This window comes from Drosophila elegans, unplaced genomic scaffold (assembly GCF_018152505.1).
Source record: "Drosophila elegans isolate 14027-0461.03 unplaced genomic scaffold, ASM1815250v1 contig_183, whole genome shotgun sequence".
NCBI classification, from domain to species: domain Eukaryota; kingdom Metazoa; phylum Arthropoda; class Insecta; order Diptera; family Drosophilidae; genus Drosophila; species Drosophila elegans.
The window spans coordinates 8,899,584-8,923,799 of record NW_024545550.1 but is presented as its reverse complement, the minus strand read 5'-3'; the positions used below and the strand labels follow the sequence as shown (position 1 = coordinate 8,923,799).

Genomic DNA, 24,216 nt, shown 5'->3' with positions numbered 1-24,216 from the left:
TGGTAAATCAGATTAGGGCTGGCCCACTCACAAACACTTACAAAACACACACACACACGCACACACATTGAGCTGAGCTCAGCTCAGTTACAATTTCAATTGCAAAAATGTGTTGCATTGTTTTATTGGGCCGAACTGTCTGTCTGTCTGTTTGTCTCTACGTCTGTCGTTCTGTGGTGCGTTGCAGTTGTTTGTTGATTTAGCAGTTAGATTTATTGCATATTTGATGCCATGCAACAAATTGCCTGTATGCCACAGGGCAACTTCGCCCCTTATTCCGTCTTTTTGCATTTCTGTGTGGAAAGGCAATTTAATAATTTTTTTGCTGCTGTTTTTGTGATGCTACTATACATCACCACGATGAATTATTTTCGTTTTGTCGAGGACTCTTCATATCGAGCGTTTGGGCTGCGGTCTAATATGCAGTTAGTAAATATAAATTTTCACTGACAGCATCGACTAAACGAAAATTTAAATTGCGCAAAAGGAAGCGTTGGAACTGAAAATATTCACTGAGGTCGCTGCACATATTTTTGGCATATTTCCATGTTGACCCATAAATATTTGAAATGCTTTGATGCATTTTACATTTGTATCTCCATGGCTCTCAATTTCTTCCTTTCATGCGATTTAATTATTTACGTTTTTGAATTTTGTGAAATCCGGTAAACAGTTTTTTTTATTTAAGGTGTTGGGGTTAAATTTAAGTGGACTTTAGTTTTTTGACACAAAATAAATGCTTTGTATATATTACATATTATATATTATTCAAATAAATATTAAAAAAAAGGAACTAATGTACCGATTCTCACATATACTATTCTCTTATTATTAGTTACCCCTTAATACTTTTTTTAGTGTACCAACTCCCATATCTTTTTATTTATTTCTTAATTTATTTCTTAATTGGTCCAGCTGGTTAGACAGTTGTTTCTTGTCCAAGCAAAAGAATGAAAATATTTATTTCTTAATTAGTTTTTGTGACTGTGACATTTTGGACCAGGGCATTTATCTTCTGATTTCTCAGTACTCTACACGTAATTAGTTTTGCCTTTTCTGCCTGCAGTTCATAATATTATTCCACATGTCTGCCGGCGTCGGCGTCCCTCAGCAATTGTCAGATGCAAATGTTTTGCATTTTACTTGGCTTTGGCTTTGGCTGGCCTGGTTTGGCCCACAATGCCATTGTCAACGGTGTTGGTGTTCGTTCTGCTGCAATTTCCCACTCGCAAAATTACCTTTTTGCGTTCTACCGCTGTCATGTGGCTGCTTTTGCACTGCCTGTCGCCGTTGTCGCCGCACTTAATTTATGGCATTCGCTGTTGCCGCAAGAGCGGAAAAAACAACAACAATAACAACAATAACAACAGCAATGCCAGTTGCAACAACTGCGAAAATTTTACAAATTTTTGGCACACGGCTGCAACAACAATAGCAATGACAACGGCAATTGCCGCTGCGGTTTGTTCTGCCACAGAAAAGGGGTGAAAAGGGAGTAAAAAAAGGTGGGGGAAATGGTTGGGAAAAGCTTAGTGCTAACAATGAAATTTGTTAGATTGCCAAAGGCATGCTAAAAACGTAATTACCATAAAATTACACCCACCATGCGGCACACTCTGTGACTGGGACTGTGACTCACTACGTGACTCTGCTCTCAATCACATTTGATTTAGCCCACCTGAGTGGCCAATTGGCAGTGTTTCTATTAGTGGCTTTTGACAGTTTTCCCGCGACTAACGCAGCGTGAAAAAATATGCACTCAATTAATTTTCGGGCAAAAGTGTTGCCACGAAAACAATAACACCCAGCACTTTTCCGAGCGTGAACAATTTGCTGCATTGTCCTGGCAAACAGTAGTAAATGCTGCACAAAAAAGCAAAACAAAAAAGAACTGGCATCACATAATATGCTGACTGAAACTTTCACTTTGGCCATAGAGCCAGAAACCGAGAACGAGCTGTTCCTGCTGCTGCTGCTGCTGAGTTTCAAAAAACAATCAGAGAAATGGCAAATTGCACATTTCCGCATGTAAATGCACACACAAACACACACTCCCACACAGATAGCCCTCTTTTCCGCCCCCTTTGGCTCATTTCTGTTTGGGAATTCCTTCTTTCGTTTTTTTTTTTTGGACCGTCAGACAAACAGCTAAAAACAACCGCAAATTGTTGAATTTAATTTTCATTTTGGATGTATTCCAATTTCATCAACTCGAATGCGAACCCGCATTTCATGCCCTCCTCTGAACGCTTGTGTGGGTGCAATTCAACTTTGCTTTGCCAAATTGCTTTCGGTGCCAGCACTACGTATACGTAATATTTGTTAACAGGGCGAAATTAAAGCCAACAAAAGCCAACGAAAGTGGCAGCCAGTAGATCCATCGCCGGCGGCAGGACAAGCATAATGTGCAATTACACACTTCGTACTGGTTTTCATCTAGTCACGCATAAGTAACGCGTCCATAATTTCCCCCCTTTTGGCCCACATTTTGGCCAAGAGCACGCTCCACACTCCACGCTCCACGCGCCACATGCGCATCGACATACAGCACACAAATTCCAAATGCCACATGCCACGTACCAGGGGCACTTGCTGCTGGATGGCGGTTCATATATGAGTGCGACATGTTTTGAATTTATGCCGCGAACGTGAAAAACTTTAGCCCTCGTAAAACTATGGCCCACAACTAAGGCTAAAAAGTGGAATCCCGCTATCAGTGGTAGAAATGGGCCATCTCCTTGTTGTTAAATCAAGAGACTTGAATAGTTTTTGCTTTAATGTTTTCATACACTAATATTTCAATCAGTTAAAAACCCGCAAAAATAAGCCAAAATAAAAATTGTTACATATCTTAGGAACATTTTAGATAGCCCACCAAGTGTTTCAAACTAATTAAGTTTTTTAATAGCGCAAATAATACTCAGTAATTATTTCTTTTAAGTAATCAGCTTTCTTTTTTGACTTCCTTAAGCGCACACCTTCAATTTATGTGTAATACAAAGAAAATGTGACGGCGTACTTATATTATTTAATATTTAAGGGGCTTCTTCTTTGCTCTTCGAAAGTGCCATATACTCGCTCCTTTGTCTTTCGGCCGGAAAAGCGGATATTTGATCGAGTTGGAGCTGCGGGAATTGCATCAATTGGCTGCCACCTTTTGTTGTCGACACCTGGCTGAAGCCTTTCAGCGCCATTCAGTTCACCTTTTCGCATATTTTTTATGGCCATCGATCAATTTAATAATTCTTTTTCGGGCAGCGCAGCGCTGACGTCCATCAATTGTTGCCGAACGAGCGGGGTAATGGAAAATGGGGGTTGGGGCGGTGAAAAGTGGGTGGGTTGGTGGAGGGACCTTCCTCAACAGATGCGCCATTACAGGGCTTTTTCCTCTCCTATTTTTTCACTCTTTTTTCGTGTTCGCTTCGTGCTCGCTTTTGTTTTTCACAGGAGCGTTTTTTTCCATATGGCTGGCACTGTATGCGTTACAATGTGTCCTCGTAATTTATTCCTGTTGAGTGCCATGTGCGAATTATTGTCAGCGATTTGTTGCAAATTTAAGGTATTAAAAAGGCTTCGACGGGCAGGCAGAGGCAAATGTCAAGGAGCGGCACTAAGTGAAAGATAAATGGCAGATCCCTGATGGAGTTTGTTTTTTTTTTTTGTATCTCTATATAAAGTATATACCTTTATAGGTAGGTAGTGATGAATGTTCAGTTGCGGATTGTTAGCATTTCGATTCAATTACGGAGAGAATCTGAGCCAGGTAAATGGTAAATGTGCAAATAACAAGCCACCTCACCTAATGCATAATTTATTCGCCTTGTTCATTTGGGTCGCAGCATAAATCAGGGCCAAAAACAGCAGCAGCCAAAACATAAAAGAGGGCTGTACCAAACAGAACAACAAAAATTATATTCTATATAAAAATCCGGGCTAACAGAGCTGTAAAACCCATTAACAATTACGCGCTGCGTTTCGGTCTTGTTTCGGATTTCAGCCGCTCTTGTTGTCAACTTTTCTCTGGGATCAGGGCTCTGGGGGAAATAGGGAAAAAGGGAAATAGGGCAAAACCCAGGGCGCAGAACGATAACCTAATTAGGTTGGGGGGGGCTCACCTTTTTTTCAGCCCATCCGCTTCCTTCTATTACAAAGTGAAATTAAACAGGCAGCGCGACAATGTCAAAAGCGAAATGGAAACCAGGCCACAAGAAAACCATGATTTCGGCCTTAAATTCTGGTTTCGTTTCTCGTGCTCTTGCTTTGGCTTCTTCGGCATACGCGTTTTTAATTTTCCCACAGTTTATCTGGCTGCCATTCAATGCCATTTCATTTACTTCCGTTTCATTGGAACTGCCCTCCATCGGACGCTGGATCGCCCTTTCGTTGTTCGTCCTTTTTGGCTGTGGCTTGTAATTGCTAATATCCGCTTTTAATTAAGCAACTTCCTTTTCAGCATTGCGGTCCGGCGGGCTGTGGCTATCCCTCCTTTCGCTTTGGCTCTGGGGTTTCTTTTCCATTTGTTCAACTGTATGGTATATACATATATTTATATATTTTTTGGCGCCCTTTTCGACTTACTTTTGGGCTGGAGCATAGCTTGCCTTTTGGGCTTTTGTTGGGTGCGCTTTTGACCCAAAACTCGTGCATTATTCAGGTCTTAAAGCGATGTTGGCGGAGTTGGGCTTTAAAAAGGGGGAGACCATTCGAGAGCCTCAATTAGTCGACATCGGCATCCATGGCGTTTTGTAATTTCGAGGCACTTTTATCTAAATAACCGCATTCAATGGTGCATGCAGCAGCGGCCAGAAACAACAGGGCCAACAACGAATACCAGCTGGCCAATGGTCAATTCTCCGTTGCTCGTTGGCAATAAAGTTTCACGGAGCATATCAATTGCTTGCCCTGCGGCGGCTCGTGCTGCTCATACCCATTGCTCGCCCTATTTTCCACCATTTTCCATAGCCCTCGAAAAACGTATGCAGGGGGAAAATGTGTAAAACGAGCCAAAACAGCAACAGAAACAATGGCTATCTGCAAACAGCAACCGGCCAGCTTGATTGGGGTCAATTCAGCATTGCAACAACATTGGTAGCAACATCCTCGGTTCCTCGTTCGATTTTTGCCGTCTGACATTGTGTGGTTGTTTTATGCCCTTTTTTATTGCGCTGCTCCTGTCTGCCGGAGCCAGCTTTTCGCATTGGTTGTCTCGGCGTTTTGTTGTTCAATAATCAACACCCAAAGCTTGGGGCAGGCTGCAGCTGTTGGGAAAAACTAAAACAGCTAAAATAGCAGCAGGAAAAAAATGGGGGGGAAATGGAAGAAAAAACACGGCACAGCGGTGAATTCGTGTATTTGTGGTTTTAAAAATGGCAAGGCGATGAAGGGGTTACCCCCACACAGACAGGTGAAAATTGCCACAAAAACAGCCATGAAAAAAAAGAGTGTACACTGTACACATATATGTGCAGAGGTGTCAAGCAAACAGCTCATCTCTGGTTACAGTAACCAAAACTGCCCAAGTTGCTCAAATAAATGTTGAATGCGAGCCAGTGCATTAATTAAACTTTGACCCCCCGGACAACACCTGACCAGCACTAACAACTCACCTTTTGAGCCCACATTGTTGGCACTTGAGCGCCAGAAAGTAGGCTCAATCGTATTTGCAATTCCGTTTTAATGGCCATGGAGCTAGTGGAGCTTTGGTTTCGTTTCATTTCGTTTTGTTTGCATGCAGTGCAGTCCAAGTGCAACAACTAATCGGATTAGTTGCTGTTGGCCAACTGCATTCGGAATTGCAGGAGGATTGCCCACTTTTCGGCCAACTGTTGTTTTGGGCCAAGTCTTTCAAGCTGTTTTGGCCATTTTTTTTTTGGGGGCGGGCTCTAGATTGAATTTTGATGTGCCTAGATTATGTTGGAGCTTAGATTTGGCCGTTGTTAATTGCACACCAGTTGCATTGATTGGCTCACACGCTTTTCCATGGCTTCACTTTGCTTTTTTGCCACCCTTTTTTGCAATGGTTGTAAAGCTGAGGAAACTGCAAGCTGATACGACTGTGCACTCGAGGAAATCAATGAAGGGGCTACCTGTTGCCGAACTGGCTGCTACCATGGCAATTACTCAGGTTTACGATTCATTAAATCTTTATGTCGCCGACACACATAATGGATTAAAAACGAGCGCTGATGAATGCGAATGAGGCGAGATGCTGCAGCATTTTGTTACACAATTTCTGGCTGCTACACCTGTTACGGCTTTTATATATCCTCCTTTCTTGGCCTGGCCCCTTTTTTTTTGTTCCGTTTTCTCCGGTTAAATGGAGTGCAACTAATGGCCACTTTTATGCGAGTGCCGGCTTAAAGACAACGACTTAGCCTGTACCCTGTGTATCCTGTGGCATTCTTTTTGCAGGACTCCCTTTTACGCAGAGGCAATAGAATTGCAAATGCGAACTGCAAAGCGGTCAAATATTTGCCAATTTTTGGATGGTCGATGTCAACTGCAGCATTTGGCGCAATTCTCGCATAAATTTTGCAGGCTCCTCTGCCTTCTTTTTTGGATTCACTATGCAAATGTGTGCGGTGGTGTTGTGTGTTTTCCCAACCCCGCACTGCGTGTAAATGAAATGTAAGCAGTGTCGCATATTTCATGACACGCCGCATAAAATACAATCGTATTTCGTACTATAGTTAACGAACACAGGCTCCCGGAATCGCCTTCTGTGTGAATATGCAAATGTGTGGGGGGAGTGGAGGAGTGGGGGCCGGAAATGGCTTGCTAACTGAACTTTACGACCATGTTCCTATCTTATTCCTTGGCGCTCTTGTTTAGTAATCTCTCCTGCCAAGGAAACTTTGTCCATTTTGTGTTAGTTTTGCATTCAGGGAGGCAACTTTTGTGGTCGCACAGCAATGTTATTTAGCTTGTTGCCATTATTTGATTGTCCTGGTAGCTGGTAGCCAACCTTAAACTCGGTTGTTTAGTGTAATTTCATTTCATTTGGCCTACTCCCAGCAGAACTAGTTTGGCAGCAATTAAGTTTTCGGGACACGGACACATGTTGCTGTTTTAGGAAGGAGGAGGGTGGCCTATCCATTCATCCCCATATAGTATGCCCAACATTATTACTTTTATCGTGCGACATTGTCAGGAAAAAACCTGCTTTGTGTACAAATTTCCTATTTATGTGGGGTCACCTCTTCGTTCTGTTCAATCGATGGATTTTGCCGATAAAGCCCTCGCTAAACGTAAAAACCTTTGCACACACACACACACCCACACATCCCCCTGAATATATATAAAATGAAACATTTTTCGGTTTTTGTGCACAGACAAAATGCGTTGTTAAACATGTTTTGGGTCAATATCATAAGCCATGATAGTTATAAGCCACAAAATGTTAGACAAACACTTAAGCAGACACTGAAAGATGATAGTGGATTGCTGTTTTGCGGGGGATGGCGAGGGATTGGGATCAAGGGAATCAGCACAAAATCCATTCAATGCCATAATAGACACAGAAAATGTTCCACCTTTCCATTTTCAGGGTGGCTGCTTGGTTGGGTGTGCGTAAAAATGGAAACCACAGAAATTGCATTTTTCGTCTCGACACTTTTGTGGGCTACAGCTGCCCGAAAAACTCAGACAACGACAACCCAAGCCAAGCCGATGTGTGTGTGTGTGCTTATTTTGTCATTTACTTGTATCCCTTTTAATGCGACCCCAAAAATTAGTTTTTATTGTCACACACAAGGACATCAGGCAGCAGTGTGGACTTCAGTTATTAAGCTTTTGTCTTCATTTTATACGTTTTACAATCTCTGTGTCGTTGATGGCACTCGGGGATGGGAGTGGGAATGAGGATGGGAATGAGATCCTATTCCTTCCAATTGAATGTGTGTGCGCATTTTGTGGCCGCCTCTAAATGTGTTAAATAATTTCGTTTCGGCTTTGTGTGGGTTCATGTTCATGGCTTATGATTCCGATGCCAATGCCGATTCCATTTCCATCGGAATGGACGAGGCTTGTTCTCGAAATGTAATTGCCTACTAAGTGGATGTAGTGTAGACGGGGCCGATGGTCAATACCATCGATTGTTTCCAGCTTCAAGTGGGCACTGAAAATGTGGCTGCAACTCTTAATTGCAACAGAGTACCAGCCACACGCACACACACACAGGCAGTCATGTGCAAATTGTGATTGTTTCTGGTTCTCTGGCTCTCGATTTAGCCAAAAGCAGACCAAGCAGAACAGCCACGATAAGCTCTCACCGAATTTTAAAGTTCCCCTGGACTTTAATGCCCCCAGTATAGACCACAACATAGAAACACTCTGGCCCGTTAATAAAGTTCAATTTTGTTTACAGCCGAACCAAAAAAAAAAAGCAAAATGCAAATGACATTGGCTTTGGGCGCAAGTAGCTCGTAGGAGCAGAAAGTAGCGACTTGAAGTGCGTTAAATTTATTTATTATCATTGTCAGCGTCATCATTTGGGGCAAAGTGTCATTTAGGCCGGGCCAAGGCGGCAACATGCCGCAAAATGACAAAACGAAGCGTGAAGCGAAGCAGGCGGCAACAACATGGCAACAATTTGCCTCTGCCGCACAAATAACATCAAGTTCAAAGCTAATGGCTGGGGCAGAGTATCTGCGGAATGGGAATTGGAACACTGACAAAAAAAAACGGAGAAGTAAAAATAAATGACTGGCTACTGATTTCCAAATTTCATATTTCGTTGAAATGATTAATATTACAAAATTTAAAATAATCTGAAAAATATAGATTCTTTTTGCGATATGCCTTATAATAAAAGGTCGTTCAAACTTAAATTATATATTTCAGATAGTTAAATCTACTTCAAAAGTAGTCAAGCTAAATATTTAAATATTAAACTGTAATTTAAAGTAAATTATAGAATCATAATGTAAAATCATAATGCATTTTAAATTTCATGATTAATTTTGAAAAAATCCAAAAAGAAAGAAAATCAAATCAAAAAGTATTTATATTTAGAACACAATTCTTGGACTAACTACGTTTTTTAACAGTGAATGGATATGGGAGTGGGTTTTTGGGAGTGAAGGACCCACGGACCTCGTAATCGAACCAAGGCAGACGGTGGAAAAGAATAAGGAAGACCGAAATTGTAACGAAAGCGAATGCATGAGGCAAGTGGCAAGTGGAAAGTGGCGAAAATGTTTGTATAGTTGGGATGGGGCGCAAGAAAGCAGCCAGCCAAAGGAAAAGGAGGGTTGGAAATAATGTACGCATTAATTCCTCATTTAAATTCAGCGGCGCGTACAACGCATTAGTTGCCCTGCTCATCCCGCCCGCACACCCACTTCCTATACTTGCCACACCACCATACTATACTATACTATACCACTTTTCCTGCTAGCACACTTTTCCGGGGGAGACACTTTTCGGGGGCACCGCTTTGCTTTTCTTTCTTTCTTTCTCGAGAGTCCTTCTTCGATTGCCTTAAAAGCAGAAAATCCGTTCGGGCGGAAGATCACTTTCGCCATTCGCCATTCGCCCTTCGCACTGGGCTCCTTTCAAGCAGAACTACTTGTGTGCGAGAAGTTGCTTGCCGAAATTAGCATAATGCCTGGAATTATGCAATGCTCTTGCTCGGAGTTGCTTAAGTGCACTTTCCCAGCCCGAAAACAAACAAACAGTGAAGCTGACAAACAACTGCAGCGGGTTTTCAGCGGGGCAGGTCAAGTAAATCAACGCATTACACTTTGTAATGTGGCCGAATGAGCTGAAGCAGTTTGGAGTTTGGCGATGGAGTTTGGTTGTAAGTGCAAATGCAGTGATAATGCCAATAATTCAATTATCCTGCTGCGTCTGTCACCTCTTGGCCCTCAGCCCTCAGCCCTCAGCTCTCAGCTCTCAGCCACCAAACACCCTCAACTCCGTGTCTGGCTTATTGTTATTGCCAAATCGAGTGACTAGTGACTGGCTGATATTGTTGCTGCTACTCGTGCTGCTCTTACAACTCCAGACTCCACAGATTGCAGCCACTGTCTCGCCCTCGTATTAAGAAGTCACTTAGCTGACAGCCAGATAACAAGGAGAAGCATCGCCCTGCTTTCAGCAGCTTCTTGAAGGCACGAGGGGGATTCACTCAAAGCTGCACAGCAGGACGTAAATTGAAAACAATAGTTGCAATCCAAACGACACACGAAACGTATCAATCTGTGTGTAATCTCCAGGCATGAGTGTATGTGTGTTCCATATATAGACATAAATATGGTATGTGAGGTATGGCATGTTGCGTGTCTTGCGAAATATATTTACTCGACAATGAGTGAGAAATACATTGGATATATGCACCTGCAATTATTTCACTAATTTGTGGAGTACTTCAAGGTGATGCATAAACGAGACATAATTTGGTATTTCAATATAGCTTCTTGGCGCCCGAGCAGGGACCTTAAGCTTGCCTCTGTTTGTAAATATTCGAATTTCAATCACACATGTTATGATTCGCTTGGAATGTGTTTTCCCTTAATGAGAGAAATAGCATCTGCAGAATTTATTTTCCAAATTTACTGTGGCTAAGTATCTTAACTCGAATCAAATGCACAAAAAAACGAAAATATTTCTTAAATCTAAGGGCGAGGATTATCTTTAAGGTTTTTATTTCTTACAATTGAAGTTCAATTTTACACTTTTAAGATAATTCTAGTTGTTGGGTCTTCTCTGACATTAGTTGAATATAAATTAGAGAAAGAACATCTGCCTGTCTACTTTTCCAGCTTAAAGCCAATGCTCCTCCCAAATGGGACAGTGCCTTCTTAAAGTGCTTTCTGCGTTTCCAGTTCGGGACACATTAATTGTCGGCATAATTTCATTACGTTTCGTTCATTAAAACTTTCAAAATGGAGGCAGTCAACAACAAGACACAAATGGGAAATGGGAAAAATGTTCGGCAAACATTTCCCTTGAGGGGGGAGGGGGGACTTAAGGCTCTCTCTGGAATTATGGCTCATTAAATGACATAATGCAGGCGGTGGCTGTGGCGGTGGAGAAGCCAAAATTGTATTTGTGTAGCGTAATTTTTTTTGGGAGTGATGGCAGATGCTCCTCGGAGCTGAGTCCTGAATCCTGAGTCCTTGGCGCTGAATCGTCGGCTTTTTGTAACCGCAGGGCGATTGCCGCCCGCTGGCGTCTGCTAATGTCTTTCTAATACACAGACACGCACCGAGGCGATGCTCACACACTCCTACTGAAATCGCAGCGGGACATCCAGGACATCGAGGACATTCAGGACATTCAGGACTTGTAGCAGACATGTGCCGCATAATAGTCACGGCTTGATTTTTCTTAGCTTCCTGCTCCTTGAGGCTCCTTGCGTGTGTGTGTGCTCCTTAACTGCCGTTGCGTCTTTTTCAATTACACACATAATTAAATATGTTCCGCCCACAATGGCGCTCGGAGTGGGCGTGGCATCCCGCGGGGATAGCAGTGAATGTGTGCCTGCCAGCCAGACAAATACTCCAAATCTCTCCCAATTGTGCGATATTTTCCCCCCACTGCCATATCGCATTTGTGGACTTTAATAAACATGCTGGATAATTAAATTTAATCGTATGCTTTTATTTTACATTAGCATGTGTGGGCACACACCCACACACGCGCACACACTTTCATCGCCGGGGATGAAAATGACAGACTCTATTTGCCGTGGCCAAATTCAATTTGCTACCAAAGTCCTGGATCGCTTTTGGTTTTCGGTCCTTGGGCAAACAATTCATTTCATCCGGTTTGGCTCAAAATTGTATTTGCTCGAGTCCCACACAACGAGAGTTCTGAGAGTTCTGAGAGTTCTGGTCCTCTATTTCTCTTGAAAACTCAAATGCTCTAGACTAGGCAAACAATTTGTGGTTAGATAATTGCAAAAATTTAAGCATTTCTGTATTTTTTTTTCCTCTGACTTGGCTTCAAGTTCCATTGTGGTGCTTGCTTTTTCTATAATTTGTTTAGCTCAGGCGGGGAATATCTGCACAATCTCGCAACTGTCTGGGTAATCTGTGAGCCAATAAATTTATGCCGAAATATGTCTATTTTCTTCCTTTCCGGCTTGTCAAAATCTTGGTTCCACTTTGCCGGGGGATATAAATACAATTTGCAGGTTTTAATAACCGCAGCTGTCACCACATCGCCTAAGTGCAGCGCATAAACCAGCTTAGAGTTAAAACACAATCCTGGAGAAAGGAATAAAAAAATGGGCAAAAGGAAAATGGGAAACGGGAAATGGGGAACCACAATTTAGGATCAGAAACAGAAGCAAGAATAGAAATAGCAAACGAAACATAAGGCAGACGGCAAATAAACGCTAAGGAAATAAAGATTTTTATGTGGCCCAAAGTGGAGCAACATAAATTGCTGGCAAAAAGTGCGCAAAAGTGTTTTGTCGTCACCCTCGCACCAGTTTACATGGCGCAAAAAACTCCATCCATACTCCCTCACAAATAAATTTCTATTAAACACAAATGAGCAGCGGAGAAAAAAAAAAAGTTTTCCTAAGAAAAGTAGAAAAGTTTTATCCCCACACACCCACACACCCACACACACATGCATCCTTAGTGACAGAAAAATGTTGTTGTTTTTTTTCTTACTTTCCTTCTTGGGAAACTTTGTGCCAACAATAATTATGTTGATTACAACAAAGAGGCAACTTTTGCCCTCTTCAATCTGCTGCTAAGTGTTCTTGTTGCCGTTGTTAAGGGCTTAAGTAGGGAAACCCGTCAATATCCATAATTATGCACATACATACACGTTGTTGACGGGAATTATGGTTATTATTCAACTTAGTTGCCAAATTATTTCCCTCTAGCTTGCTTATTTTAGTTCTATGCCTACTTTTCGGGTATTGAATTATAAACAAACTAACATGTACACTGATAAAATAAAATGCATTTAAATCAAATATGAACTATTTTAAATCTAATGTTCTCCACGTTAATTCAAATACTTAATTATTTAAGGCCGATTGTATTTAATATTATATTATGATTTAAAAATTGTAGTTCAATATTCAGATATTTATTTGTCCAATTCCATTTTTTTTATCAGTGTATTTTAAGAGTCTGTTCTGCGTTTCAAATTGATGGTTAGCAATTAGATTTTGCACTTATCCACAATATTTCGCAAACCATTCAAACCCGCCGCAAAGCTGGCAATATCTGAAAGCGGTTTTCAAATTAATTTAAATCCCAACATTTAGTTGTTAGCCGAACATCTAACTAGCCAACAATATCAGCCATCCTGGCAATACAGTGTTGCCATGCTAATTATACTAATTACCGAGCGTGAGATAACGCATCATAATTAGTGCGATAATTGTGTTTTAACATGGCTAAAAGTGCGCCATATTGTTTTTTGCAGAGTGTGCAACTAGGGAAATGAGTCTGTATTGCTGGCTTTGTTGTTTTTTTATAAATTGGCCAGGACCTGAACTGCACACCCGCCGGCCATCAATCAGGTGGAAGGACATGGCCAAGGATGGGATGTGAGTTTGCCGGCAGCAATTTGAAAGTCGCGTCTAATCTTTGGCCTGTTGGCTCACGTGATTTGTTTGCAGCATCGCCAGGAGCAGCGAAGGCAGAGCATCGCATAAATCAAAACGCCATTTTTGATAGTACCTACCTACCCACCTGGCACCCCCCAAAAAACAATATATCAAATTGCTTTTGCATTGCGCGCATGTTACATTTTATTTAGATTTTTGCTCGAAGATTGCAACGCCACATTCTGTGACTGGTACTGGGTATAAAAGAAAAGCGGGAGGAAATTGCAGCAGCAGCAGCACCAGCAGCAGCAGCAGCCGCCCATTAATCATGTGTGAAAAGTCTAAGCTATGGATGCTAGACCCTCGCAGCCATTATCCCGATTCATAAACCATTATACATAGTTTTCCCTGTTTCCAAGGGGAAAAAAGGGTTGTGTGAAATTTATGTGTTGCAATTATTTTCTTGAAATAACACTTAAAGTGATTTACGCGGGCATAGGGCATGTGTGTGAGATCCGGAGAAATGGTCATTCCTTTTGACCCTTTCGGCTGCTTATTCCGGCTCATTGGCCTTCGGCGCTTTGCATGACCATTCTAATCAAATTGGAATGCCAATGCCCCGAAAAAGGGATCTATACAAATGACTGGGCAAATTGCCGTTCATGTGTTCAATTTGTGGGGAGACTTTAAGGAACTTGCCCGAACCGAACAAAAAGCGTATGAAAGCGTTGCATCAAAGGGGCGTGGCAATTGGCCGGAGGCTTGTTTGCCGTGTGCACACCACTCTTGCAACGAGCTGCCATCAAAGGCAGCCCCCTTTCATGTGCACTTAATTGTCGCCTCCATTAAGTCCCGAAAAGTATGCAACTGTGGCCATAAATTCAAAGAGCTAAATTATTACCTGTAATTGCGCCAGGCATAAAGCATAAAGCATAATTTGAAATTTATGTTTATGTTTCTGGCCGCGGGCATCCCTAAATTATCGGCTTAATGTGCCCGAAAATGCCCGTCGCAAATTGAATTGGGCTGGAGCATCCAGCGCCAGCCAGCTACCATTAACCTCCTGCCCTAATGGAGCCCGAATTTCATGAACTTTCGCTTCTTTTCTTTCTCCCGTTTTCGCCACAGACCCTTTACGAACTGGATGGGTATTTGCGGGATGAGCCCAAGCTGCAGAAGATGCACAGCAATCTGGACAACCCCTGGGACATATTCTCCACGCCGGCCCGCCTGCTCGAGGAGCTGAAGATCAAGGAGCAGCACCTGGACACGGTCTCGACGACCTCCTCGCTCTCGTCCATCTGCTCGCGCATCTCGTGGGACAGCAATGGCTCCCACGGGTTGAGTTGCTCGGTCTTGGTGAAGCAGGAGCGGATTGACGAGGAGGACGACGAGGTGGGCTGTGAGGACAAGTTGAGTGTTCTGCTGGCGGCCCCTCCTTCAGCCATTTCACCCAATCCCAGCATCGGCAGTGCGGGCAACATGACGCCCACCAGCAGCAGCAGCAGCAGCAGCAACAGCAGCAGCAACAGCAGCAGCAACAGCAGCAACATCAGCAGCAACACCAGCAACAGTAACAGGAGCAGCATCATTGCCAGTCCGCTGAGCAGTCTGGGCAGTGGCAGCACCATCACAGTGAGTGCCAGGAACAGTTCGGCGCCCGGCATCAAGGTGCGAGTGGTCCAGGCCAAAGGTCACCAGGGCAGCAGTGCGAGATTGCACTCGGGTCACGTCCAGGACTTTGTGTTGCCCACTCTCACGCCGCCCTCCTCTCCAGAATCCAGCCTGCGCAGCCACAACTACGCCCAGCAACTGGAGGCCAACGATCTGGCCGCCCTGATACAGCAGCAACAGCAACAGCAGCAGCAGCAGCAACAGCAGCAGCAGCAGCAGCAGCAGCAGCGACAGACGAGCACCAACACACCCGCAACAGCAATCCTGCGATTCACCAGCCAGAACAATCCCACAATGACGCAACTGCAGCAGCAGCAACAGCAGTTGGCCGTCCAGCATTTGAGCATATCGCCGCAGGCCCTTGGCAGCAATTCGCCCAAGAGCAATTGCAGCAACAGCAGCAGCAGCAGCAGTAGTAGCAGCAGCAGCAGCATCAGCAGCAGCAGCAGCAACAGCAGCAGCAGCAGCAACAGCAGCATCAGCAGCAGCAACAGCAACGCCAGCGATCAGCCCACTCACAGCAACATTCCGCGCAGCACCATCGTTCGACTGACAACGGCCAATGGCAAACCTGGAGCAGCGGGAATCAGTCTGGCCCGTGTGATTCAGATGCAGAACAATGGCAATGCCAATGTGGCCGCCGTGCTCAATGCAGCAGCCAACAGCAGCAGCAACAGCAACAGCAATAGCAACAACACCAGCAGCAACAGCAACAGCAGCAACACAGCGACACCGCAGCAACAGGTGCTGTCGCAACGGGCTGAAAAGTCATCGAACGGTGAGTTTGGCCAGCACTTGACCCAGTTTGGGACCCCACTTAACCCTGTACCCCTTTTTCCACCCACACCCACACCCACAGGCTCCTCGAAGTCGCACCACCCGCGCCAACATCACAGCAGCGATCACAGCCCGGATGCCAAGCGGCGGATACACAAGTGCCAATTTCTGGGCTGCAAAAAAGTCTACACGAAGAGCTCGCACCTGAAGGCTCACCAAAGAACGCACACAGGTAAGTGGGGGTTCAACCGAAATATGAATGAACTGAATGTGGTGTGTAGAGTGTGTGTGTAGTTTGTGTGCAACTGACAGATCCGAATTTCCAACTGCCACAGTCGGCAATTAAAAGCGTGTGCCTTGGGAAGAGGGCCGAAAAGCTGTAGCCTGCAACCTGCAACCTGCAACCTCACCTGTATTTTTGTGCTTCTGTGCTCCTATGTGTTGGACCAATAAATCAGAGGGCTGCGACAACAATGTCCTCGACAGAATTCCCAGCGACAGGCAGGAGTGACATGTTGCATTGTTTGACCGACACCGTTTCCACAGTTTGCCACAGCCTTACAGTCGCGGCAAAAACATGCAATGGGCTGGATGATATGGGGGCAGGATCATCCGGGATGGGCAGGGCCACCAAAAACAACCTCATCGCCTGACAGCAGACGATGCTTGAAATTTCAATAAAAATCGCATAATTCAAACATGAAATATTGGTCGCATACACACACACACACATACATCGCCAGCGTTGAAATGTAATTTTATTACAACCACATTCGAACACGAGAGAGCAAATCTATTGATTTGTGCCCTACAACGATGGCGATGGGTTCGAATGTGCGTTTGCGTGTGCGCTTACAAGAGCTTTTGCCAGCGAACACTTAACCCATAAAATAGAAAACCAAAATCCATTTCAAGTTCTGCCAAAAATTGGGCAAAAAAAAAACAGTTTGCAGTTGCTGGCGAAAAACATTTGTGCACATTCAGTTTTAACTTGTGCACTGGAACGAAAATTTGATAGGATTTATGGGTTTGGCTTAAAGTTATTTTCAACTTTTCAAAGTTTTAATACGGATTTTCATTTCGGTAAGAAAAACCTCATCATCTAGACTTTATGGATATTATTTGTTGATTGTAATTAATTAATTAAATGATTTAACTTCAGTAATTCAAATGCTTAATTTTAGCTTATTCGTAAGCCAAGAAAATTTCGAAATTCCAACTATGGAACATTTTAATTTTAATACGAAATACATATCCACCTAGACTGTTTGATTATGATTTGGGGATTGGCAAATACTTAGTCTTTGAATTAATTTTATGTTCAACCTTTAAATTTGGATTTGAGGGTCATTTTATTTAATGATTTTGTAACTTTGCTTTAGTATGTCCAGAATGTCAAATACTAAATCTGACTGATATCCACATAAATGTACATAGTTTAATTTAAGGCCAGGAATGTTGGTAAATTTAAACTTTTGATAATTTTTTATCTGCATTTCATTTCCATGGCATTTAGTTTCACAATATTTCAGTATGTTAAATACTCAATCTCACCAATATTCAGTTAAATTTTTCTCTGTGTAAGCCGAGGACTTTGCTCTCGCCATGCTTTATGAATTTGGTAGATTCATTCTTTGTTTTGGCTTGTCAGTTTTCTTTGGGCGCCAAAAGGGGTGGGACCAACAAATCATTTGGCACACACTCAAATGCCAGGCAAATGATTTTGCAATGTCTTTGCCAAACAATTCAAACAGAAGAAATATTAGGGTGCCGAATCGAGTGTACCCTGGATAAAGAGTAGGCTGAATGGTGGGTATAATGGCAGGCCATGTGTGGACTTGTTTACTTATGCATGCAAGTGTTAGCTTCCAAGTCCCATTTGGATCTTTGCAAGAACAGCATGTTTTGTCGGCAAATGAAATTCGGGCCTTGGATATTTCTCACTCAATTGAGACAGAATGGGTGTGTGTGTGTGTGTGTGTGTGGGTTCTCTGTTTGTCCAGTGACCATCCGCATGTTGGCCAAAGTTGCTATGTTTTGAGGCCCTGAATGGCCCCTTAAAGGCGTGGCCATCATCAGCACATAAGCAAGATTCATGTGCAGCTCAGGGCTCGGCTTGGCAAAGGTCCTGCCCTTCTATCCTTTCACTATGTGGCAAATGTCAACAGCAACAACTTTCTGTGACAGCCGCAGGATATTGCTCAATTTATAAATTTACTTTGGCCGGCGGAGCTTAACATTTTAATTAACATCGAATTCCGGGCCGTTGTTGCTCGTTTGTTTGGTTGTTTGCCTTTGCCGCAGGAAAACCAAAAGCCTTTGGTTCAATAAAAATCCATAACAGTCAAAGTTTTTGCTCATAATTTTCAGTTTATCTTGGCCAAAACCAACTAAACACCCATCCGCTCTGTTTGCCCATTGTTTTGTTGCGCCAACAGCTTAAAGTGTTAATTTTTGCCAGGAACCGAACTTCTATAGTTTTCCCCAAAAATGAAAATGAACCTGAACCTGAGGAGTTTTTAATTAATTACACATGTTCAACTTCTGGAAGTGCAGCAGGGCAGATAGGAGAGGCCAAAGCAAAAGCCCGGGGAGACCAATAAATCAAAAGCCAAGGTGTTGGTCCGACGATAAGATTGAAACATTTGATTTGGCCCCTGAAATTCCAGCGACCCAGGCGAAAAAAATAAGAAAGGAAAAAAATGTTATGAAACGAGCCGGGGCGAAAAAGGAAAACGTAATTATTTTAATGATACCATGGAGACCAGGCGAGGTTTTTAAATTAAAGAAAACCTAATGAATTACGTTTTTTGCATGGCAAATGAAGCTCAGAGGAGAATTTCATTAGAGATGGAGCCTAGATGGGGGCATTCTTAAAATGTTGTCGCATTTGAAAAGCGGACGCATGCGAATAATTGATGACGAGCTATTATTTAGTTGCCAAACAGTGTCCTTGAACAATTTGCAAAAGGGGGTTTTCGGGCGAAACAGACAGTGAAATTAATTTGATTTGGGTTTTCGAGCGCACTTCCTGCGTTTCCTCCTGTGGCTTTTCGACCATTTCCATTTCCATTTGCATTTGCATGTTCCCGTCGCCATTTAATTAGAAAGCCATTCAAGCGCATACACACACACATGGGAAAGATATATATCAGAACAATTGAATATCAATTAAAGCGACATTCGGCTGAATAAAATCCAGCTCGCAAACTTTGGCCACAAACGATTTCAATTAGTTAAACACAGGCGGCTATAAAAAAGGCCAGAGTGTGGGAAAAGCCCGGAAAAAGCCCGGGAAAACCGGGAAAAGCGACGAGACGCCGAAGCCGTTAAGAAAAGATTACAAGTGCAATCAAGTGAAAAGACGCAAACAGACCATAAAAATTGTGTTGAGTGCAAAAGCCGAGAAGGCATCGAGCAGCAGCTCCATAAAAAGGCAAGCCACGAAGGAAAAGAGATTCCTCAGCCATTTTCCCCAGCACCATTTCCCGTTTTTCCCTTTTCCCGCTTTTCCCGACGGTTCATTCTTTCCTATTGCCGACTGAAATTAAAACCCAGCCCGCCAAGTGAAATTTATAAAATATTAACTGGCTCCATTCGCCGCTCCTTTTTGCTAAGCGGCTGCAGTCCGGCTCCTCCTTATTGCCCTTAAACAATTTACAAGTGCAGGCTTTATGGCCAAAGCCATAGCCATTGCCACAGCCATAGCCTGAAACTGAAAACTATCAATACATATATATATATATACAGACAAACGGTCGAGGTTAAGTCTTAACTGCGTTCGGCTCAATAAATTAACATGGCGACGTCTCGTCGCGATTGGAGGAAATAAAAGCAGGCGAAAATAGCTTAACCCAGTTGCCGATTGGCTGGCTTTTTGGCCAGGTCCACCACGGCTCCACCAGCTCCATTGCCGCTAACAATGTCAGCTCAGATGACTTGCCATGAAAACTAATTAAAGGGCTTTTCCCGCGAAAACCATCTTGTTTCACATGCGCGGCCATTGCATACTTCTGGGCTTGGCCCATTGAAATGGCCAATATCCTGAGCCTGAGTAATAGCAAACTATTGGGCCAGGTCCGCAGAGTGCATCCAAAAAGGGTAGAGAATGGGGTATAACGATTACTTATGGGATTAATTTGTTGTAGTCTAAATAAATGACTACTTGGGAGGTTGCTTCAGTAATCAATACGGTTTTGAAATAAATAATAATGGTGCCTAAAAGTATGCAGTAAAAAATAAGACCGCCGTCTTTTAGGAATTAGGGTTCAAAAATATTTTTTACATTGAATACTTTGAGACACCTTTATAAGTACTTTTAAAAAACTACTGGTTTCTGAAAGAATTGATTTGTTTGATTTTAAACTGTATTGAGATTAGTTATTAATAAATTATTACAACTTATATATACCCAACAGTTCTCAAGGGACTTAATTTAAGTCCCCAAAAAAGGGTATCCAATTAGTCAGAGTATTTGCCATCTCCTATATTTTGTTGTTGGCCCGTTTCGGTTTCATTTCGTTTTTGGTTTCGTTTCGTTTTGCCGGGCCACTTCAATGGCCAGATAACACGGCCATTTTGGGTGCTTTATCGCTGCTTTTTCCCCTCGGATTGCCGACCGCCCGCTGCCAGCTCTTTTGCCGTTTAAATGCACTTCAATACGAGACTCTTGGGGGTCGCATCCTAGATCTCTGGGCCTGCACTTTGTGCATTTGACGCTGATTTACACAGCCAGAGGACTGCAAGGGGAGGCCGTAGAAGCAGATAGTCAGAAACAGAGAAAAACTGATAGGAAAAGGGGGGTGGGAGGGATGCTCTGTTGGCCAAAAGTGCCAAAGACAACGATATGTGTGAGTGTGCATTCGTTTATTTATTGCCAATGCTTCGATACCAAAACAGTTCTGACAACATGCCAAAGTGCAAGTGGCAGTCACCCACAAACATATATTCACATTATACTCAACAACTGAACACACTTACTAGAGAAATTAGCAAGGCTTTTCGTAGCACATTTATCAAGGTAATCGCCTTCGTAATCATCAACTTAAATATTAAAAATAACAAAAATAAATTAAAATTCTTCATTACCAACCCGTTCTTTAATAATTCACCAACACTTTCTATAAGATATTCACTTACAACATAACGATGGCACATTCATCAACAAAATCAACAATATATACCCCTTAGTCCATAGCTTCAAAAGAATTTTCCTTATTCCTTTGTTCTTTTAACAACAATATTACCAACACATTCTTCAACTTATTCAATAACCAACAATCATTAACAAAGTCAACAACATATACACCAACATATCCACCAACATATCCACCATAAAAACTAATCAACATTTATTGAAGGAACTAGCATATCAGCATTATATCATATTCACCAACAAATAAAATCAATATCTTAAGGCAGTTACCAAAACTTTCAGCAACACACATGCAGATCCACACACACACACACACAAATACACACAGATGCGACTTGAGCTATGACCAAGTGTAAACAAATGGAAATTAAGACAGCCGGCAAGTCCAAGCTCCGGTCAACGGAAGGGTTGGCCTGGGAAAAATGGAGGGAAAGTGTGGGGAAAAATGAAGGGAAATGGAAGGAAAGCCGCAAGTGCATAATGTGAAATTGAGCACGGAAATATCACACATTTCCGCATGCATTAAGTTTTAAGCCAAGTCTATGTGTGTGTGGTATGCGTTACAAAGTTTTCCACTCAGCTTTATGCATTTTTCTTGGCTGTCGTCGTCTACTTGCCGGTTATCTCGCTCCATTTTCATTTATTTTTTTTTCATTTTTTCTACTGCTACTGCTTTTCCAACGGCAGCAACGGCGGCAATTTCCTGCCTCGGCTGCTGTTTGTCTTTTAAACTGAAATAATTTTCCCATTTTTATTTTTTTCGGTGGTTTGGGCTTGGGCTTGGTTTGGCTACGTATTTTTGTATTTTTTCAGTGTGCCCTGGCACTGGCCAGCTTTACGTTTACACCCCGCTCTATTTTGTTCAGGTCTTTCTCGCCCTTTCGGTCCCTCGCATTTTTAGGTTCCTCTCACTCTTTTTTTTGCTTTGTGTGAAATTACAACTTCTGCATTTCCTTTTCCTTTCGGCTGGCTGGTTTTCGCCATGGCTCTGTTTCTGATTCGGATTCTGGCTCTGGCTCTGGCTCTGGTACTGGTACTGGCTGCAAATGTGGATCCTGCTCTGTTCTGGTTGGCTTTTGGCGCTACTCCGCTTGTATCCTTTGAGGCTTTTGGCACGCATGAAAAATGTTGGCAAAGGACCGCGCTTGGCACACCGTTGACGCCGACTTTAGCATCATTTCGTTTCGTTTCGTTCCGTTCCTTTTCGGTTTTAATTTTACAGTTTTTCATTTTTAATTGTCTTAAATTCCTGACTGTTTGTGCGTTTGTGCCCCCCATCCTTCTTGCCACGATTTACCCCCATTTTTCCCCATTTTAGCCAGTTTACCCGTTTAACCCACCACACTCTGTTTACTCGTGTTTTACTTTATGCATATTTCTCATCCGCGGAGCTACAGCGTCGAAAAAGTTTTTTCATTTGGCAGGCGCGTGCTAAATAAAAAATGTTCCCCAAACTCTGGCCCTTGCCTCCCCGAGCACGCATATTTATGCGCTTTATTGTTTGTGCTGCTGCAGCGAAGTAACGGAGAAATTGCAGCCACTCTCCAATGCGGAAGACACAGAAAAAAATGTTAGCGGCCTTAACATTTGTTCTTAGGCCAAAAACAGTTCTTCCTGTGCTTTGCCTATTGATATTGACAAGAACACTTTGCTTAATGTATTTAAAGGTAGATTTTCTACTTATGAAGTTCATTCCACCTACTTAAAACCTACATTAAATCTTATTTCTCTTAAAAATTAAGGTTTATTTTATTTTTTTTATAAATTGGAATGGGTTGCCACAGAAATTTTTAGGGCTCTAATATGACTTAAAAGTTTTGTTAGTTATTTTGAGATAGTACTTTATTTGTGGGTCTACTTTAAAACAAACACCAATTTGGTTCAGTGAATTCTAGCTCTTACCATTTTGGATGTAACTTATTTAATAAGAGTTTTCCGTTTTCCCCGTCCCGTTGCAGGTGAGAAGCCGTACAAGTGCTCCTGGGAGGGCTGCGAATGGAGGTTCGCGAGGAGCGACGAGCTGACCCGCCACTACCGCAAACACACAGGTGCCAAGCCGTTCAAGTGCCGCAACTGCGATCGCTGCTTCTCGAGGTCCGATCACCTGGCGCTGCACATGAAGCGCCACATGTGAGGCGAGATTTAAGCAGGGAATGCCGAAAGGGTCGGAAAAGTCGGAAAAGCCAGAGGCGGAGAGGAGTTCAGCGGAAACTGTGTGCCATCAAGGAACGATGAAAAACTTGCGTAACGCTAATCAAAACCACTTAATTCGTGGAGCAGAGAGGGGTGGTAAAATAAAAAACAAAAAAGCAAAAAAAAAATTGAACAAAAAAATTTAACATAAGAAAAGAAAACATCACAACACAAGCACAAAGATGGAAATTCAAGTTCTCTGATTCTGATTCTGATGTATATTTGTGTTGCCATTATTGTCTCCGTTATCGTTTTCGTTATCGTATGGTTATCGTCGTTATCGTTTCAATTGCAAATTCGATTTGTTTCAATGCCTTGTTAAGTGTAAGTTTAAGCTATAGCAGCCTGATCGCATTTCCCCCATTCACACCTAGCATTTAGCCGCAAGTTTTGAACAAACAGCAAAAATTGTGTACAATCTACCAAAGCTAAGCAGATTTAATTAGTAAAGCAGCAAAAAAAAACAGCAAACGCTAGAAAAAATTACAAAAAAAGAACCTAGTAATTTAATGGAAAAAAATATTTTTGTTTTCATAATGTGAACACTGCCAAAACGAAAATGTAAAAAAAAAACAAATAAACAAAAAAAAAACAAAAATCTAAAACCTAGAAAAAATATATGTAAATGTAAAGAATTAATATAAATATTTAGTTTCATATGTCAGCAAGAGTAAATAGAAATACAAATACAAGAAAAAAGTGCAAAGTATGTTTTAAACAAAACAAAACACAAAACGTTGAAAATGCTTATTTTCTTAAATTAATTTTAAATGTAATTTAAATGTTGCCTAGGTCTGAATATCATTTCACCGCACCACTCAAAATTGGAAACCTATAAACATTAAATTTAATAAATCCCTAAATTAGATTTCAATTGATATTCGGTTTTTGAAGAAAA

At 42.3% G+C, this 24,216-nt stretch overlaps 1 protein-coding gene across 1 annotated transcript in view; it reads left to right on the top strand.

Annotated features, from left to right (window-relative positions):
- Window positions 1-23,843, top strand: part of LOC108144288 (Krueppel-like factor luna) — a 114,106-nt gene extending 90,263 nt beyond the window's left edge. Inside the window, exons 3-5 of the mRNA XM_017268975.2 lie at window positions 14,648-15,971; window positions 16,053-16,202; window positions 23,084-23,843. Of these exons, the coding sequence (XP_017124464.1) occupies window positions 14,648-15,971; window positions 16,053-16,202; window positions 23,084-23,259 (1,650 nt within the window). The 3' untranslated portion in view covers window positions 23,260-23,843. The remainder of the gene's footprint in view (window positions 1-14,647; window positions 15,972-16,052; window positions 16,203-23,083) is intronic.
- Window positions 23,844-24,216: the final 373 nt, after the last annotated feature.